Here is a 21,217-nt window from a genome sequence, read left to right as displayed (position 1 = left end):
CGCGGGTCTTGAGTTTGACACCCCTGACTTAATACAATTGTGAGTGCACATCAAATAATAATATTTGGGATTCAGAGCCAACAACTGCAGGACTGAAAGAAAAGTTGTTTTCAATCTTTGTATATTTGCACAAAGAAATAATTATCTTTTATTACAAATCAAATCCAAAGACAAGAAGATATCTAAAAAGAATGCACCAGTTCTGTAAAGAACAACATCCAGAATCAGAAATAACAGAACAGAGACTAGCAAATCAACATTGATTTATAACATGAAATAAAATATTCAGAGGGACAGAATTGAAAGAAAGGACGTTGTACTTACCTGAACGTCCATTTTATCCTCGCTGCGAAGATATTCCACCGATTGGGATAATATCCACTGCCACTGGACTGACTGGGTGCCATTCAAACTTCCTCTACAGCCTGGTCACGCCCCTTTCTTCTGCGCATGTCCAGTCTTTTCACGAAGTCGACTCTCGTAATGTTCACTTCCATCCTATGGACATCGTACCGTATCTCACCATTTATCTCTTAATATACTCCATTCTTTGCTGTAGAGGAAGAAAAAACAGAAACCCCAACCCAGGCCAGGTGATGGAAGTTCACTGGGAGGGCTGGAATATCTTCGCAGCGAGGATAAAATGGACGTTCAGGTAAGTACAACGTCCTTTTTCCTCCCTCGCTGCTCAGATATTCCACCGATTGGGACATACCCAAGCCTTCATTCAATGGGAGGGTTTAGACTCCATCCCCTGGCTCTGGTTGGAAATTACAGCTTGTAAAACTCTTCTACCGAATGATGCATCCGCAGCCGCAAATGAATCCACTCGGTAATGTCTGATAAAAGAAGAAATAGACGACCATGTGGCCGCTCTACAGATATCATCAATTGAAGCCTGAGTGGCCCAAGCAGCTGATGTAGCCGCACTGCGTGTAGAATGTGGAACTATACCTTCAGGAACTTGTGAACCTTGCAACTTGTAAGCAGCAGCAATGCATGCTTTAATCCATCTACCCACTGTTGTAGACGATACTTTCTGTCCCATAGTAGATGGTAAAAAGGATACCAGCAAAGCCTCAGACTTACGGAAAGATGCCGTTCTCTTAATGTAACATTTTAATATCCTCCTAACATCTAATGTATGCCACCTTTTTTCTAATGGATGTCTAGGATTTGGGCAGAAATTAGGTAGGACAATGTCTTGCGATCTGTGAAATAATGAATTAATTTTTGGAATAAATACCGGATCCAGTCTCATAACCACTCTGTCCGGAAAGAAAATACACAGATCTTGACGAATAGATAATGCCGCCAATTCAGATACTCGTCTAGCCGACGTAATCGCTAATAGAAATGCTAGTTTCATTGTAAGATGTCTTAATGTTATTTCCTTTATAGGTTCATAAGGTTCTAGTGTCAATGACTGTAATACTAAATTGAGATCCCAAGTTGGGTATCTATGTACTGTTGGTGGTCTTAAATTTACAGCACCATGTAAAAATGATCTAATTCTGGGATCTTGAGACAACGAATGTCCCTTGTCAGTATGAAGCACTGTAGCTAACGCCGCTACCTGACGTCTGAGAGTAGCTGGTGCAAGTCCTTTCTTGAATCCAGATTGTAAAAATTTAAGAACGTCTTGTACTGATGCCGTTGTAGGATCTGTATGTTGTTCAACTGCCCACTTAGCGAACCTTTTCCAGGATGCATTATAAATGCGGACTGTTGCTGGTCTTCTAGCCGCTTGAATAGTGTCTATTACATCATGTGGTAACTGATCTTTCAAGAGACGGATCCGTTCAAACGCCAGACGGTCAACTGTAGCCAGTCTGGATTTGGATGATAGATTGCTCCTTGACTCAGATCCTGTCTGCCCACTGGTAACTTCCATGGTTGATCGATCGAACGATCTTTCAGGTCTGCAAACCACTCTCGGCGAAGCCAGTATGGTGCCACTAGAATGAGCTCTGCTTTTTCCATCATCATTTTCCTTATGACAATTGGAATGATGGGAATGGGGGGAAATGCATATAAAAGTCCCTGAGGCCAAGGACTTCGCAGAGCATCTAGAGCCTCCGCTCCTGGAGTCGGGAATCTTGAGAAAAATCTCGGAAGTTGTGTATTCTTTTCCGTGGCGAACAAATCCACCATCGGCTTCCCGAACCTGTTTACAATTTGTAGAAATAGTTTTGGATTCAATCTCCATTCTGACTGATCTATGGTCCCCCTGCTTAACCAGTCTGCTTGTTGATTTAAGGAACCCGAAATGTGTTCCGCTTTTATCGACAGTATATATCTCTCTGCCCATGCCATCAGTTTTTCTGTCTCGCTCATGAGCGATTTTGATCTCGTACCTCCCTGTCTGTTCAGATGAGCCTTTGTGGCCATATTGTCTGTTAGAACTAATACATGTTTCTTCGCTACTTCCTGATGGAAATGTCTTAGTGCTAATCTGACTGCTCTTAATTCTAGGAAATTTATGTTGTACTGTTTCTCTACAGGAGACCATTTTCCCTGTGCTAGTTGAGACCCGAGATGGGCTCCCCATCCCATCAGACTGGCATCCGTGGTCAGCTTGATCCTTGGTGGCTCTATAAATAGCGTTCCTGCTCTCAGGGCTGGTGATATCCACCATTTTAGTGATAGTTTCACTATCGGAGATAACTTTATCTTGAACTGTGAGTCTGCCGTGCCCTGCTTTTGGTAGGGCAACATTAGCCATTGTAACTGACGAGAGTGTCGTCGAGCCCAAGGCACAATGTTTATGCATGAAATTAGTTTTCCCAATAGTTGAGACAACAGAATCAAGGGTACAGTTCTCAGAGACAACACTTGAGATATCATTTTTCGAATGCTGGATTGGCGCTCTGGGGAAAGATACACTATTCCCTGTCTGGAATCTATTACTGCCCCTAGATGTAATATTCGGGTTGTTGGTTCCAGCTGACTTTTGTCCCAATTGATAGTCAATCCATGATTTTGCAGTGTTTGAAGAACTGTCTGTCTGTCCAGTTCTGCTTGATGTACCGATGACGACAGGATTAAAATATCGTCCAGATAACAGACAATTCTTACTGATTTCTCCCTTAGTGTTGCCGCTACTGCTGCCATTAACTTCGTAAATATTCTTGGAGCCGACGAAAGGCCAAAAGGCATAGATCGGTATTGAAAATGGCGATTTGCATATGCAAATCTGAGAAATTGCCTGTGCGTTGGATAAATCGGTACATGTAGATATGCCTCCCTCAGGTCGATGGATTGCATGAGATCGTTGGACCGGATACATCCTAGCAGTGACCTGAGGGAGTGCATCTTGAAACGGCGATACCTCACATGGAGATTTAATCGCTTTAGATTGAGGATGCCCCTCCATCCTCCCGAATTTTTGGGCACAAGAAAAAGAATTGAATAAAATCCTTTGTGTATTTGATGTTGAGGTACTGGTTCTATTGCTTTTATTTGAAGTAAGTGTTGAATTTCCAACTCCATTAGTTGTCTTTTTAAAGGGATGTTTGAAAATGGACATTGAAGGAAAAACATTGGAGGTGGTGACGTGAATTCCAGTTGTAGTCCGTCCGTCACTGTACGAAGAATCCAATTGTCTGTTGTTGAAAGTTTCCACTCTTTGCAAAACAATTGGATTTTCCCTCCAACGGGTACATGGGTTGTCGAGTCATTTTCCTCTGCGGAACGAGCGAGAACCCGTTCCCCTAAAAGGACGTTTGAGACCTGCCTGACGTCTTCCCCTGTCTCGAAAGGACGCTCTATCCGAAAAGGAAGAATACTGTTGAGTAGAAGCTCTTTGAAAATTGGAACCACTGGGTCCCTGCTCTGGCCGAAAGGACTGTCTTGAATATGGTGAAAAACGTCTATCATAACGCCTATATGAAGATGGTAGTACTTTCTTTTTATCTCGACCTTCCACTAAAATAGATTCTAATGATGCCCCAAATAAAGACTGTCCTTGATATGGTGCCGCAGTAAGGCGCCATTTTGACTTCATATCAGCTCTCCACTGGCGTAGCCAAAGAAGACGCCTTGATGAAACTGCTGAAGCCAATGCTCTTGATGCAAATTTTGCTGCGTCCAGAGATGCATCAGCTGAATATTCTGCTGCAGCTATTAACTTAGTCACATTTTGCATAAATTTAACATCTTGTGGAGGTATCCCCTCTTTTAATTGACGGAGCCAAGTTAATGAGGCTCTGTTGAAAAATGAGGCGGATGTTGCCGCCCTGATTGCCCAAGCGGCAGCCTGATGCATTTTTTTGAAATTCATCTCTGCCCGTTTGTCTTCCAATTTTAGACCATCTCCAGCATCACTAACCAACACCGATGGTGAAGTGAGGCTGGCCACGGGCTCATCTACCGCAGGTAACTGTAGAAGAGCATCCAATTCAGGGGAGCTACAATAAAGCTTTCTATCAAATGTATTGGGTCCAGAAATTGAACCAGGCCGATTCCACGGTTTCTTAATGACTTGAGAAAACAAATCTGGAAACGGCACATAGTCAAAATCAATTGGGGGAACTGGAAATAAACTATTAGTCTTTTGAGATTGGGAATTTGGATCCAAATTCTTGTCACTACTCTGTTCCATATTGGTAGCTATTCTCGCCTTACGTAAAAGAGACTTAAAAAGCTTAGGATTAAAAAGTCCTTGAAAGGTAGGCTTATCTGTATCCACCTCCTCATCATCTGATAACTCAAATTCATTCAAATAGTCTGAATCTGGATTTTCCTCCTCAAATTGACTACAATTAACTACAGACTGTTGCATAGTATTGTGAGACATATTGTAAGAAGTTGGTGGTATAGGTTCTGATAATAAACCTGATTGTTGCAATCCCGCTTGAAAAATGCGGGAAAATGTTTGTGAGAGTAAAGCCTGGAAATCCACATTCTGACTCTGTAATAGACCTTCACCAACATGTAGGCCAGCGGCCATAGGAGTGAATGTGGCCTCTGGAGCAGCCTTAACAAAAGGTTGTTGATTTGTCCCCACAGTGACCCTGCTTTGGGTTTCTGTATTCAAAGGCTTAGCTGTCATAGACAAGCCTTGATTGTCTGAAGGTAAATCCTCCTGCTGCCAAATCATTGCTTCCTCATCTATCTCAGGATATATTATTTTTTCAGTAGTCTGAGGTAAAATCACCTCCTGAACCTCTCTTTGAGGTATAACTTGAGCTGCCAGTCTGGCTCTATTGAACTGTTTTTCAAGAGCATTATGTCTACGTAAATCCTCTCTGGAAGGCCTGTCCCCTTGCCTGGACATGGGTTATTCAGACATATCCCTGGTCCTGGCTCTGCCCTTTTTGGATTTATTAGGCTTAGGGGATGGTGCTCTAGGTGGTGAATCCACCTGTTCTAAATCTGATGAATTTTCTGCCTCTGCCATTGTTGAAATTAATTAATCAATCTCTCAAATAGAAATTAAAATAATCAAAAAATTTTACTTTCCTTTGATGTCAGTATACAGGAGGTTATTCAAACAAACAGCGTCTGTAGATAACACCTTACAATAGCCGTTAACGATCCTCCAACGGCTTATCTGATAAGCTGCCTCAAACCGCTCTGATCAATGGGAGGATGGGCGCTGAGCAGGCAGATCAATACAAGCTCGAGATCGGAACCTCAGCCGACTCGGCTTAAATGCAGCCTCTGTCCCTTCTGCCAATCTTAAAAAGGAAGTTTCCTCCTGTTATATGGAGTTTGCTGCAATGCAGGGACTCCGAAGCCGCATACAAATTAAAATAAACGATGCGGAGAGTTGGGAGAGCGAGGGCGGCTTTGCCGGTACGCCAGAAGCCCCTCTCCTCGCTCGCGGCTCAAACGGCTGCTTTAGGACCGTTGCAAGGTCCTTTGTCCACGCGCTGTCAAATAACGCTGAAAACAGCTGGCGCCCTAACCAGGAAACCACCAAGCCGTATAGCGCTGATTTCCTTTGACTAAAATCCAAGGCAGCTGGCGCCCCAGCCGGGAAACGCCGAAGCTGCTCAGCGCTGATACATTGTTTCTCTTTAAATCCACAACTCTCCGAACAGAAATTTAGCTAAAAAACCCTAACGTTTGCAACAAATTGACAAATTGTATCCTAGAACGAAAGGCACACCAGTCTAATCACCTGTGACTGAGTGAAAGACTGGACATGCGCAGAAGAAAGGGGCGTGACCAGGCTGTAGAGGAAGTTTGAATGGCACCCAGTCAGTCCAGTGGCAGTGGATATTATCCCAATCGGTGGAATATCTGAGCAGCGAGGGAGGAAAATTGCAATGATCTATCCAGGGCAAAGAAATTGAAGTCTTACCAAATGTAGGTCAGACTACAAAGGCAAACCAGGAAGAGTCAATAGTAGAGGAAGCCATCACATTTAATGAATCATTTTCATTCCCAAACCAGGCTTCTTTTCTTTCCAAACCCCTCTAACAAAAAAAATTGAAACAAACAATAACTGAGCATTACAATAGCATAAAAAGAATACAATAAGGTTGCCTGCATCAAAGCTTGTTCCAAAGAAACAGCTAGCACAAATATTAAAATATGTCAATTCTGTAATATCAAATGCAAGCACCAGTTCACTGCAAGAAACGTATCAACTAATGTCCAGCATGGCTGCAATTAGAATATAATAGAATACTTTACTGGGCAAGTGTGATTGCACACACACATTTATAAATGGGATGCAAAATCAACAAAGAAAAAAAAAAAAACCAAACAGTGTACTACCAAAATGGAAGATCAGGCTGGAAAATAAGATCAACATGATCAGATGCAAGCAAGCTCGTACAGGTGCAAGAAAAGAAACTGAAGAACAAGACAAGTACCCGATCAAGAAATATTACCTAGAAACAAGAAAGCACTGGAAAAAACAGCAAATAAAAATTAAAGCCAAGCAGATCAGCAGTTATGGAGTTCTGCACATTATAAGCAGAATTTCCAATTTTAATTGCATCAATAATGTTTCTATCGATCCATCAATGGAGAGACTGCAATCAACACCTGACAAAATAAAAAGAGTGCGGTTCTAGGTGCAGCTATGGCAGAGGTCCTCAATCTTTGGTCTGTAGCCTAATACCAGGCTGTGGCCTATTTGGAACTGGGGCATGTGTGCAAGTGCAGCTTGATTTACAGAAGTCAAGCTGCACACACATTTGTGTGTGCACCTGCCCACCACTTACACAAATTGACCTGCACATGCATGCCTGCCAGCCCGCTGCTCACGTGGTCAAATTCACCTCCCCCCAAGCTAGGCCACCAAGCCACAAAGGTTGGGGAATGCTAAGCTATGGGGCAACCCAAAGAAATACAACATGAATGCAGCTTGGACTAAGGAATTGGACAAGGATAAAAAAAAAAGAAAGCTGAAATAACATCCTATAATAGCAGCAGAAATGGTGGACAAAAGGGAAAGGAAAACTGGTGCCTTTTCGTCAGCACCAGCTGAAGACAACAGGTAGGTGAGATGAGCAGTGTGGAAATAATATAAATGAATGGTTTTTGATTGAAACATCTGACTGATTCATTGCCAAGCAGTTTAACAACATACTTCAAGAAGATGAAATTGAAGATTGGTTAACATCTGGCAAAACCTGATAATGAAAGATCCAACAAAAAGGGCAGCACTAGGTAATTACAGGTCAATTGCACTGGACTCCCTGTCACATGATTGGATAATCAGATGCCTAGGAATAACAAGAGGCAATAGGAACATCAGAGGCTTTGTGCAAAGATCAATGGCACGATGCAAAACAAACTTGTTGGTCAATGGTAACAGATTGGAAAAGGTTAATATCAAGAGAGGAATCTTTCAAGGGTTCTCACTATCACCACTCCTGTTTGTCATTGCACTGATACCTGTGAACAATACTGAACAAGTCAGGCCATAGCTATCAAACATCAAAAACATCTACCAGGCTATCTTACTTCATTTACATGGATGATCTGAAGCTGTATGGGAAAACACTATTTGAAGTAAAATGCCTGCTCAATATTATCCTTATGTTCAGCCAACTCCAAACAATGGAGTTTGGACTAGATAAGTGTACCGCCCTCACCACCTACAGGGGAAAAATAGTGAAATCTAAAGCAATCAAAATACATCAAATCAAACAAAGAGCATCAAGAGTCTGGTTGAAGACAATCTCTACCTAGGCATCCTTCAAGTAACACCATCAAGTACACTGATGTCAAGAAGAAGTGAATACATGATGAGGGTGAAAAACAGCTTAAAGCACAAATGCAGTGGACAAAATACCACCAAGGCAATTAACACCTGGGCAATTTCAGTCATTAGATATACAACTGGAGCAGTGGACAGGACTTAATTAGAAATAAAAGCCCTAGATAGGAAGGTCAGAATAATAAGGGCAATGAATCATGCCCTTCATCCACGCAGCAACATTGACAGACTCTACTTACCAAGGCATGGAATGTTGCAAGTACATCAGACAGCTGAAGAAGAAAAAAGGACATTGACTCATGGAAAGACAGTGAAGAAGATGCGGTGAAGCTAATATCAGAAACGCTGAGTACTGGAAACACCAAACTGGACAACAAAATAGACCATGTGAAGAATGGAAAAATCGAAAGAAAGAAAGAAAGAAAGAAAGAAAGAAAGAAAGAAAGAAAGAAAGAAAGAAAGAAAGAAAGAAAGAACTAGCAGGCAAATCAGATAATAAAAAAATCTGGGAATGGCTAAGAGCTGGAAAGTTGAAGAGACAGAGAGGCTAAAACCAGCTGCATAAGACCAAGCCTTAAGAATAAATTCATACAAAGCCAGAATTGAGAAGACAGCAACAGACAGCAAACGCCACCTCTGCAAGTAAGCTGAAGAAAGAATGGACCACCTAGTTAGCTGCTACAAGAAGATCACACAGACCGACTACAAACAATGGCATGACAAAGTAGCAAATAATAACGCATTGGAACTGCAAGAAACACGATTTGCCTGCAAGCAAGAATTAGTGTGTCCACAAAATAGACAAAGTAATAGAAAATAAAGACACTAAAGTGTTCTGGAAATTTTAAATTCAAATAGACAAGCATCTGCCACATAATATTCCAGATATAAGAATCATTGATAAGAATGACCAATAGTCTGGATAGTGGATGTTGCAATAGCTAGAGATAGCAGAAGAGAAAAGAACTGAAGAAAATTACAAAATACCAAGACCTGCAAATAGAAATATAACAACTGTGGCAAAAGAAAGCAAAGATAGTTCCAATAGGCACCTCTTGGGTGCAATCCCAAGATAACCAAATCGCCATTTCAATACCATCAGCATTAACAAATCACCATCAGTCAATTGAAAAAAGCAGTTTTTCTTGAAACAGCTTATATCCTACAATACCAGCAAACAACATCTACTTATCCCAGGTCCTTCATAAAGCTGTTTGTATATCTACACATAGACAATTAAATAATTAGAATTAATATTGAATTTTATATTAAAAGATGTGCCATATTGTAATTAAAAAAGTAGTAGTTTGGGGAAAAAAATTCTCAAAAATATTAATGCCAGCTCAGAAAATGTATAAGAATACAAAAAGCAAAGAGCCCATGTAAGAGCATACTGATACAAAGTACAGTAAATCTTAAATTAATTCAGACTGAAAGTTTTAATTTTTAAAAAATGATAATTTTACCCCTTCTGATTGATTTAGGGGGCCTACAGCTAAAATATTTACCATCAAAACATATTTAAACAATTTAAATTAAAACAAAAGTACTAAGCCATTTCCAAACTATTTTTTAGGTTCTTTTTAAACTCTAACAAGGACATCAGCCCTCTTAAAGCAAAGGGAACCCACTCAAAAACATGGAGCAACTTCAAACAAATTGGACCGTAAATAATTGCTAGGCAAATCTGCAGCTTCTGTTAGGGAAATTCTACAAATGACCTCAACAAGTGAACGATTTTCATTTATGCATTCTGTATTCCTGATTTAAAGCGCCTCCATTACTCTGGATATATACAAAGCTCCAGAGCCAGTTGCTAAGAGCATCTAAAATATCGAATTGTCACATAACAAATCAATGTTTCTTATTAGGATAATTATTTTCAGAAGGTTACACCAATGCTCATAACGAAGCTGTGCCATAACTCACCAACCTCTCAGTCTTCATTAGTCATGGAAAATAATTACCTAAATAGGTAAATCTGATAACAAAGAGTTTTTTCCCCCAATAGGCAAAGTTGAATAATAAAAGGCAATCATCCTGAATTTTCAAGCATATTTTCATATCGCGCATCTCCCTTCTTGACCACATCACAAATGACACCATTGGGACAGCATTTTGGTGTGGCACCAATTATAGAGAAGATGAGAGAAGGCCAGCTCTGCTGGTATGGACATGTCCTGAGAGCAGCACCTTCCACCATTGCCAAGACTGCCTACCAACTACAAGTCAATGGCCGGCGACCTCACGGGCACCCAAAACAGAGATGGCAAGACACTATCAACAAGATATGCAAGCCGCGGGCCTGCGCCCTAGAGACACAGCTGATCATGCGAAGTGGCATTCAATGGTCAAAAAAGCAGACGCTGCACTCGTGGGAAAAGGCTAGGAAGAACATGATCCTGAATTTTCCAGCCATATTTTCCTTCACATTTTGTGAAAAAGAGAAAGGAAAAATCAGAGGTAGACATTTGCATTCTCTTTGCTTAGGTAGTTAATGAAAGTACATCAGATTTATTCAACAATGGGAAGTTTTCTTTATTTACGAAAACAAGAACTAAGCCTTATTGCACCTACAAAATATATGGAAAAAAGTTATTGGAAGCTTTGAAAAAAATTCTACTTCAAATACCAGTTATTTCTGGAAACAAGAAGCAGATGTTTTCTTCTGTTTGGCTGAACTATGCAACAGAACAACAGGCCCTTTGTTACGCTGTCAGCAAGAATGTTATTGCTGCCTTTTTAAAAAATGTCTATCATTAAAGAATCTGGTTGCGTGGTACGCTGTATAGTAAATGAGAATTAACAATAATGGTTTAGACAAAGAACAGTTGCAATGTGAACTATTTCATTAATATTCTTCCATCATTTTAAAGGACAAAAGAATCATACACGTGTAACAAGCCAGCAAATATATTTTAACAGGATTTAACAAAAATAAAGGTTTTGATACCCAGAATATCCTAGATTATATTATGCAATTTGAGCTTTATTCCCATTAGACTGCTCCAAAAACTAAACAGCTGAAAACTGCATTCCCTTTTATTTTGAAATTTATAGAAAAGAGGTTTACTTACTGTGGCTCAATTTGGTTTGCTCATGCACTACTTTAAAAACCCAATGCAAAATTATTTTCAAAATTTGCATCAGAACAATTTACCCAAATACCCCCACACAAAAAGGAATATGCACAGCCCTCTCAAGAAATACATTTTCATATTAGGATTTATACCCCTACTCATTAAGAAATGATTGTGATTCAACAAAGTTACAAAAGGTCACAGTCCATTTCTTTGCATGGGGAGGTACAGTAGTTCCAAACAACAAAGTATTTTTTAAAAAAATTCCCTTAGTTCAAATTGATACCACACCCTTATAAACAAGGGCAGAAACATAATGAAAACGATGTGGAATAAAGACTGTATTTATATATGGTAAATAATGGGAACTTAACAAACCTCAGCTTCAGATTCCAACGCCTCACAGTCTCAATAGGTATAAACCACAACAAAAGTTATAGTTCAGCAACATGCCAAGAGTTGCTGAAGCATATATTAATGAGCGTAATAATACTCTCATCTGTTTCCTAGTGCAGTTCAATGTGTTATTATCCTTAAAGCCTTTAGTGGCATAGGTATAGGATACCTGATGGACTCCTCATCCCATTAGAAGCCCATTCTACTTGTGCTGGTAGAGGGGGCCTATTTTTGATCCTGTCAATGAAAGAACTCCAACTGTAGGGATCCAGAAGAGCTTTCTCTGCTGCAGCACCTGCTCTTTGGAACATCTTATACTCTAAGGTAAGATCCGCCCCCAGCCTCCTCTCTCTCTGCTCTCCTCCCATCCGTCTTTTTGGTTATCATATTGATGTGTTTATTCTTGTTGTGTTCCACTGTCATTATTTTATTGTTCTATTATTTTACTTCTCTTCTGTTTATACACCTTTCATTTTTCTTTCTTTTTATTATTACAAGCTGCCTTGAGTATGGCCAGATAAGTGACTAATAATAATAACAAGAATAATAAAATAACCTCTGACAATGAAAATAGCTCTATTTTGCATCTTGTCTTTGTTGTATCCTATATATATAATTCTAAAGATTGATAATGATAGTGATAGCAATTTTTATTAAGTTCCATGTAGTTTACTCTCATTTGTTTACTGCAGTAGAGTTTTTCAGCAATTCACAGTAGTAAAGTATAAGAAAAAGTCCATGGAAAATTTTAAAATATAATAATCATAATATAATTACAAATCCAACCAAGGCATCATCCATAACCACAGACACTCTAGAATTGCTTCATGTAGGAGACTGTTCTGTAATATAGGCAGCAGCTACAAACCTCTGAATATCTGGAAACAGGGGTTTGCAATCAGGTTTTTTTACAGAAGACATGATTTATCCTGGTGGCTAGACAGAGTGGCCGTGGAGATACCTTGCTACCAAACATAAAGGGCTTTATAGATAATTATCAGCACCTTGAATTTCACTTGAAAGCTGATGCCATGTCCGGAAAAAGAGTACCCAAAGTTTATTAATTGTAACCCAGGCCATTGATCTATGCAGTTATGTTAAAGCCGTTTCCTCAACTGATCAGATTTGACAACAGTTTGCTATGACTTAGTTATACCACATCTGGAGTTCATCTGATTCTGAATCATGCTTTAGGAAGTGCCCGGAAGTTGTAATTCATACAAAATAAAGCAGCTAGATCAGTGATGGTTTTGGTGCTGGGTGCCCAAAGCATGTGCCCCAATCCCCAAAATGCAAGGCAAGCGCCCCCCCGCGCATGCGTTTTGGCCCTGCACACGTGCACGCATTCTCTGCGCATGCGCCTCCTGACGCATGCACGCTGCCCCACCTGGCCCCCATTTTGGCTTCCAGGTTGGTTCTCCTGCATTTCTGCCTCTTGTGCCTTCTCCAACCTCCTCAGTTTCTCCCCCGCAGAGCGCACTAGCTTTCTCCTGCATTTCTGCTGCGGAGGGTGAAACCTGCAGAGATCGGGAAAGGCCCCGCGCATGCGCGGCAGAGACCCAAAGACCAGCTGGCCGGTGGGAGGTGCACACACATGCGCGGTGGAGCTGGGCTGGGCTGGGCGATGGCTGGCATGCCCGGACAGAGGGCACGCCATCACAGAGCTAGATCATAACATATTGTAGTCTGGACTTAGAAGCTAATCAGCTGAGCCTCATTTGCACTTGTGTATGGGAAATCAATTCTGGAAAAAGATTTCAGAAGAAAGTAATGATAAATTATTTCCATATTGTTCCCTAGCATGATGTAGCAATAAAGTCAATCAGGAGATGACCCTGACATAAAAGAATCTTTAATTTTAGGCTGCTTAATTAGTGGAAGGTACAGGGATTATATGATCCCTATATTGAAAGGCTTTCAGAGTTTGCCAATTGCTTACTGCATACTGTTTAAGGCACTGCATTAACCTTTAAATCCCTAAATATTAGGCCTTACTATTTAAACCAGTGGTTCCCAACCTTTTTTGGGCCATGCCCCACCTAAGCATTTCTAAAATTCTGATGCCCCCCCTGTGACATATAATTCTTACTATTCAAAAAGTGAACTCTACTCATGCGGAGGAAGCCTAAAAGGCCATTAACTTGGTTTTAACAAGGTTCCAAATTGCCCCCATTAAAAATCAAATTGCACCCCTGTAGGGCAGGGCGTAGGCCCCACGTTGGGAACCACTGATTTAAACAATGTCCTCTTATGCTATGAAATTGACCATTATTATAACCTGCTATTTGAATATGCCCTTGCTGCCACAGACCCATCATTTTGGCACACATAACAGAGACTTTTCTCATAATGGTTCCAAGCTATACAGTGTACTCTATCTGGAGCTGTGTTGAGAGTCTTGCTTTTTAAAAAATCTGTAAAGTCAAACTTGCTTTTCCTGGTTTTTCAGTGTTAATTTTAGTATTAGTCATGATGTTAATTTTAATCTAGGTTTAATTTTTAAGTTGATTTCGTTTTAAAATTGTAACCTCCCCTTAATAATAATTTCATAGGGTGGTAATTCCAAGCCAGACCTGCCAAATTTCTGAGGCTTAGGTGAAAGAACTCCATCTGGAGCAGCTGGTGAAGTTGCTGGCTGCTATCAATTCCTGGAATTGGAGGATGCATCCCTTAACTCAGCGGTCCCCAATCTTTCTGGCTCTATGGACTGGCAGCGGCATCGGTGGGGGGCAGAGGATGGTTTCACTGGCGTGCCCACCACTTACACAAAGAGAACTTTGCACTCTAACATGCTCCCACCACTTACATGGCCCAGTTCCCAACAGGCCTTGCACTGGTACTGGGCTGCCAGACCAGGAGTTGGGGACCTGTGTCTTAACTGAAATCTCACAGGGGTAGAAAAGAAGATTCCCCTTCTTGAGGAATAAGCTTTTAAATCAATGGCTCAACCTTTCTGTTTTTATCCCTTCACCTTTTTCCCCTTTTTACCAGAATTACCAGACTCACACAGTCCTAGGGCCCATAGAGGTATTACAAATGTAATTTTAACATTGCATATATAATATTATTTTAATATCTGCACAAAAAGGATTTGGGGAATAAAATAAAATAGTTCCACCAAATTATAGAATGGCTAGATCAACATATAAAGAACCAGTTCGGTGTAGGGCTTAAGACATCAGCTAGAAAAAGGGAACTATGAGTTTTAATCTGTTTTTAGGCACAAAACTAGCTAGGTGACTTTAGGTCAATCACTCTGTCCCAGCCTTAGGAAGCAGACAACGGCAAAATCTTCCCAAGAAAACTACAAGGACAAATCCAAGGAATCACCAGGAGGGTTCAAGACTGACATGGATGCACCAAAACAAAGTCAACATATAAAAATTGGAATTATTAATCTGCAATCAGCAAAGCAAAACAAAACAAAAACAATTAAGGGACATAAAATGGGAGCAAAGGTAAAATCACACAACTGAGGAAAGCAGCACTAAACAAAAAATCAAACACACCTAATGTTTCTCCATATGTTTCCCTGCCAGCTTTATCTTATTAGCTTTCCCAAGGCTTCTGGGCAGGAGGATTGAGCGCCAGCCCCAGACAGAAAATCTGATGTTTCTATCCTAGCTGCTTTGAAGATCAGCACCTATTCACACAGAAGAAAACAAAACATTTTGCTCCCTTTGCCTGCCTGAACCATACCCCACTACACCTAAGCCTAAGGCTTTAAAACTATAGCTATCCTGTAGTACTCCAAATGAACTATAAGCCATTGTTGAGAATGGCAGAACCTAAATTTTAACACAAATAAGAATCCCAAATAACAAGTTTAATAACTCAATGATGTAATAACTGGACAGCTGTTAAAGTTGGACAATTTTATGCATTTCTGCATAGTTAAGAATTGGCACTGCATCAAAAAGGTTTCTGCAAAATAATGTTTATTAGAGTTCTGCAGCAAGATGTCATAGATTATATATTAAAAAATAACCTTGAACAGTTTAAGAGCACATTCACTATTCTATTTTCATTTGTTAATCCCTCCATAAACAGTTGTAAACTGATTTGAAATTGATTTGAGTCAAACATTACTTTCCCAGCTGATTGTGATGGGAGCACAAAAAAATGTATTCAATAAATATTCCCCCCTCCCCCACAACTACAGATCATAGAAAAACAACCATAATCTTTTCTCCACTTCACCCAAAAGGAAATAAATTGATACTAACCACCCTACCAATGTTGCTATGATAAACTCAAAAGTAAACAATGGTAAGGCAAAACCATGAGCATCCTGCCACCATTACTATATTACACGAGAGTAACTGAAGAGACAATCACACTACATTGGCAGTACTGTGATCAAATATCTTATCTCCAGTATCTCTAACAATAGTGCATGTTAGTGGAGCAACTGAGAGGCAAGAGAACAAAAAACTAAACCTTAATTCAGACAGTTTCTGAATTCTAATCTTAGTAGATTTTTGTGTGATTACACTCAAATAATTAAAATTTAAGCAGCCTATATTTCTAACAAATGTGCAGAATGGTCAATGGTCTATATTTGAATTTGATTTGCTAATAAATTTTTCATAAATTACTAAGATTATGCATAATTGTGTAACAGCAAAAGGGGGATTATCTGTTGTGTCACAGGTATTCCAATGATTCCAATGATTTAAAATCTTATTATTGTATTCTGTTAAAACAATGGTCATTTTTGACTCCTTCACATTGCTAGGAGTTTTCTTACATTGTGCAAGTTCCTGGTTGTAGGTCTTCCCTTTCTTTCCAGCAATCCTATTAAGGACACAGAACACAACTATCTTGTGTCCATATAAAGTGTATTGAAATATATGCACATTTAGAGATGCATAGCTCTCCAGTCCTCAATGTACGACCATAATAGACCCCAAAATTTATGTTGCTAAGTGAGACATTTGTTAAATGAGTTTTGCCCCATTTTATGATTTTTCTTGCCATAGTTATTAAGTGAATCATTGCAGTTGTTAAATTAGTAACCTGTTTGTTGTTAAGTGAATCTGACTTCCCTACTGACTTTATCAGAAGGTTGCAAAAGGTGATCAAATGACCCCGGGACACAGCAACCATCATAAATACGGGCCAACTGCCAAGCATCCCAATTTTGCATGACCAGGGGGGTGCTGCAATAGTCATAAGTGTGAAAAAGGGTCATAAAGTCACTCTTTTCACTGCCATTGTAATTTTGAACAGTCATTAAATGAACTATTGTAAGTCCACGACTATTTAGTTTGTTAGTGTACCTGGGTTAGTCATAAAGTGCAATTACAAACTAATAACAATGTTCGAATTCTTTGAAATAAATCTTTCAGAACTTATGGGAGCATCTATAAATGAAATTATCTGTACATGCACATGCATACAATGACGTTCAAGATTTGCTCCTGAAGCAGCAGTATGAACTTGGAAAGGATGCAAGGATGCAATCCTAAAAGGGGTAATTTAGGCACACTTCTGCATGTTACAAAGCATTATGTAGAGTTTGAGCAACCTTTCTAGTGATTAGCAAATTAAGCAATGATTAGTTTCTTTTGAAAAGTGAGATGAGGCTAGAGAAGTACAGGCATTTCTGTAACAGCATTTTTATTTTTGTGGTTCTTTTCCATTTTATAGGAGAAATTCATTTTAGAAATAAAAGGACTGATATCAAATATTGGCAAAATGACTCTGTTCCTTATCAGTTCACACATCAATACTCTCACATCGAAACCCAAACTCTGAAATGATGCCTGCATAGCACTCCAAAACTGGCTAAGATACCAGTTGGAAAGAAAGTGCCCTGAGGTGTGAACCTTATTACAAGCACTAGGCCTCTGCAAACCATTAGAAAGAGGTGCTTTACAACACACAGGAACAGGCACATGTGAGACAAGTGATACTACTTTCAACACAGCTGCCCCCAAGTCTTGCAAAAGATATGTGGTAGTTATTTTAACAGGAGGTGCCTTATTCATGCTTCTGCACATTGAAAAGTACTTATTTTAAATGTTTAAATAGCTCGATTGGACAGGGGAAATCTACCTTTTTAACAGGCAAGAATGACTACTGCCTTTTTATTTGAAACAATAAATTAATAAACTAGGATTGCATACTGCTCAAAGTAAACTTTTTCACAAAAGTGATTTCGATAGAAAACAATATAGCTAAAAGAGTTTGAAAAGTCTGCCTCAACATACTTGGAATCTAGATCAGCATTTTCTATTTCTTAAAATATATTGGGACATCAATTCTGGATTGATTCTCAGAAGTATTACTGGGTTCAGTAAAGATGAATCATAATGCATATGGCTGCTACTTACTAACATTGGTAAAATTACACTTTTATTTACACTAGGGAAGATATATTTTATAATCCTTTCCTTAAAAAAATATGAAATGGTAAACGTGTGTCAGAATAGAGTATTCTCATGTGCTTTTCTCTTTACTTAGTGCTCTTTAATATGAAATACCTAGTTTGTGTTAAATCAGAATTTCCTAGAACATTCTTACTTATATCAGTTAAACCAGAAACAAATTATAAAGACAATTCAACAACTTTTAAAGGCCCAACCTGATTTGATGCCATGAAGTCAGATAACTTTCACAAAAGAATATATCTCTTCAATAAGACAAAGCTTAATGTTTTAATTCTGGCTTTTAGAATTATAATTGACTTGGTTTGATTTGTTTTGTTTAAATATCTATGTTTGGACTTCTAGATTATTTCATGCAATTATATTTTATTCAAGTTCTGTAACATTCATCCTCAAAATCCAGAATGATAAAATCAAAACAAGCAAGATTATATATCTTTAATATTTTTCCCCAAGTACAATTTCCAAAAAGACTATTTTGGAAATAGTAAGAAGCATTAAAAAGAAGGAATCTAATGCTAAATTTTAAAATCAGAATACTGAAGTATTAAGGAAAGGAAAACATGGAAACACCAGTATTTAATGTGTCCTATTTGATCAGATGTTCAAAAAAGGATCTTATTTAGGATTCTTTGCTTACTGAGAATGCAAATTTCTGCTGTTTGGCCATTAGTATTTTTAACCAAATCATACTTATTAAGTTATATTTACCTATCTAGAAAACAATTTATATTGGCATCATAAGACTCCAATGCTACAACCCAAAGGATGAAGCTTACAACAGAAGAGAAAGGATTTTCTGAGTTCTTCAAGTGATAACAATGACAGAGTCTGAATTGGTAGCATAAATCCGACAGCAAATGCCCTTTTCTGACCATCATCAGTCTTCAAATTTTGCTCTTTTTAAGATTAAAAAAAACACAACCCCCAAAATCCTAAAAGGGAGAGTTGATAGTATTACAAAGGTAGAATCAGACCATTTTCATAAACTGCACTCTCCAACAAACACACCAATAAGTACAGATTACTTCAAGAGCTGGGCTGAATAAATTTACCACCCACTGCTGAGAAAGAGCTTTTTGTTTTTTAAACAAAGTGGATGGAAAGACGCCTTGCCCTCTTCCACCCTGCAAATCAGAAGCAGCAACAAGACATTTAGATTGTTCTTACTGATTGCAACCCCTGTACTCCCTACTTCAGACACATATATGAGTACCTTCCTATTCAAATATGCAATTTTCCTAGAATTGTTAAATGTCATTCAACAACACATCCATTCTATAGTATTAGAGGACTTTCACTTACCATAAATGTAATTGATTTTACATGCCTCATTTTTATAAAACTCAACAAAGTGCAAGAGTTAAAACCATGTTTTTAAAAAGGCATCAGGCACACTATTTTTTTTAAAAAAAGTTCACAATAGTTGCAAAATGACAAAAGTTCTGGTCTCTATCGATATAATTTTCTAAATTTAAAGTATGTTTGTCCTATTGCAGAACATCTATGCATCTTTTACCATATATTAAAGTCAGGAACACAGCAGCCACAACTAACACAGTCGTGTATGTTTTGTGATAATGTAGGCATAAACTTCCACTGCAGATTAATATCTGGAAATGTTTCTTTTACACCAAGGAGCAAGAGTCATAAAAAGCCGAAACCACGAAAAGAAAGTAAGTTACCTCTTGACTTCTTTCAGATGGTTTCTTCCTCAAAGCTAGTTTAATCCTGGGATCTACAAGGGATGTCATCCTATTACTCTTGTTATCCAATTACAGAGTTCTTCGGAGTTAGTTTATGAAAGCGAGGCGAGGGAAAACAATACACGAGCTCGGGAGCGCGATTTTTTTTTCCTCCCTCTTCTTTTCAACTCCAGCCAAACCCCCGAGTTAAAATGACGTTGGTTTAAAGATTTTCTTTTTCTTCCTCCTCCTCCTTTCTTCTTCTTCTTCTTCTTCTTCTTCTTTCGTAACTAATCCCAAACAACTGGCAAACTCAAAGATTTCATGAAAAGAGGGCCGTAGCCAGCCGAGGGAACTGGAGATCGATCCACCGCCAGCCGCGCGTCCCCCCGCGCGGTCCCTCTTCGGCAACCGGGCGGCTTGCGACTCTTCTTTACTCTCGAGGAAAGTCCCAAAAGTCTCGCCGGCGGAGTTTCTTTCTCCCCTCCGCCCCGGGTTTTCTCCGTCCCAAACTCGCCCCCTTCGCCGCTGCTGGGTTCGAGAAGCAGCCTCCCTAACCGCAACGTCCCAGCCGGCCACACTTGCAGGAAGTGCCTGCAAGTCCGGCCGGCTGGGACGGTGCGGCTGGAGAGCGAGAGGGAAAGAAGAAAATGGTTTTTAAAAAAAAAAAAAAAAAAAAAACCGCCGCCGGGCCACCTCCTCAGGAGCCGAGAAACTCACCTCGCGGCAAGCCTCCCCGCACCCGAAAGGCAATCAAAGGCGCCCACCCACCGCCGAGCTCGCGGGAAGGAGCCCAGCTTCAACTGGGAAGGGAGGGGGGTGGCCGGGCAAAAGGGCGGGCGGCGGACAGGAGACGGAGGGGGGGGCGGTGGCTGCGAGGTCACGTGGCGAGGCAAAAGACGCCCGCTGGCTGGCTAGGCCCAGGCTGTCATTCAGCTCGAGAGGCAGGGCCGAGGGGAGCCCCACCCCTTTCTCCAAGACGGTTGTGGGGGGGGGGTTGCAAGGGGTATAAAAGGCTCAGTTGGCGCGAATAGCCAGAAGGGGCGTCGCCTGAGGGGGCGGATGATTAATAGGTGGGGTGGGGGTTTATAACGTGTGAGCTTTTCGGGGTCCTCCTGCCGCTGCTGAGTCGCTCCTCCCGGAGGACGAAATTGCCCTGGGCCTCTTTGTAAATGGGCTCGGCTGTACTTTCTGGGCACGCCCCGCGAGGCGGGTTTGCTTTGGGGAGGGGGGTGAAGGGAGCGGGTTTCTCCGCGGGGAGCGCGCTGCTGTTGCAAAAGCAGGGGAGGGGGTTGGGGAGGGGAGGGGAGGGGAGGGGGAGGAGAAGAAGGCGGACCTGGGATGGGGGAGCCCTGCCTGCCTGCCTGCCTGCCTGGGTTGCTAGCAGGAGCGGTGATGCAATCCGCTGGAGCAACTTTCTCCGGAGTTTGCCAGCCTGCGATGTTGGGAAGTTGACTCAGGACACTTAAAGCTCGGAGATGA

General features: G+C 40.3%; 1 protein-coding gene across 10 annotated transcripts in view; it reads right to left on the bottom strand.

The window, feature by feature from the left end:
- RAPGEF6 (Rap guanine nucleotide exchange factor 6) overlaps positions 1–20,621 on the bottom strand; it is a 167,898-nt gene extending 147,277 nt beyond the window's left edge. For 7 of the 10 annotated variants that reach the window (XM_034404229.3, XM_034404246.3, XM_034404234.3 and 4 more), the window contains exon 1: positions 19,736–20,598. In XM_034404229.3, the coding sequence (XP_034260120.1) occupies positions 19,736–19,804 (69 nt within the window). In that variant the 5' untranslated portion in view covers positions 19,805–20,598. Of the gene's footprint in view, positions 1–19,735 lie in introns of all 10 variants that reach the window. The other 3 variants (XM_034404239.3, XM_087883656.1, XM_087883657.1) reach the window with 1 other exon arrangement.
- Positions 20,622–21,217: the final 596 nt, after the last annotated feature.

This window comes from Pantherophis guttatus, chromosome 2 (genome assembly GCF_059756535.1).
Source record: "Pantherophis guttatus breed Tessera chromosome 2, ASM5975653v1, whole genome shotgun sequence".
Lineage (NCBI taxonomy): Eukaryota > Metazoa > Chordata > Lepidosauria > Squamata > Colubridae > Pantherophis > Pantherophis guttatus.
The sequence above is the reverse complement of the archived record's forward strand: the minus strand, read 5'-3'. Positions and strand labels throughout refer to the sequence as shown.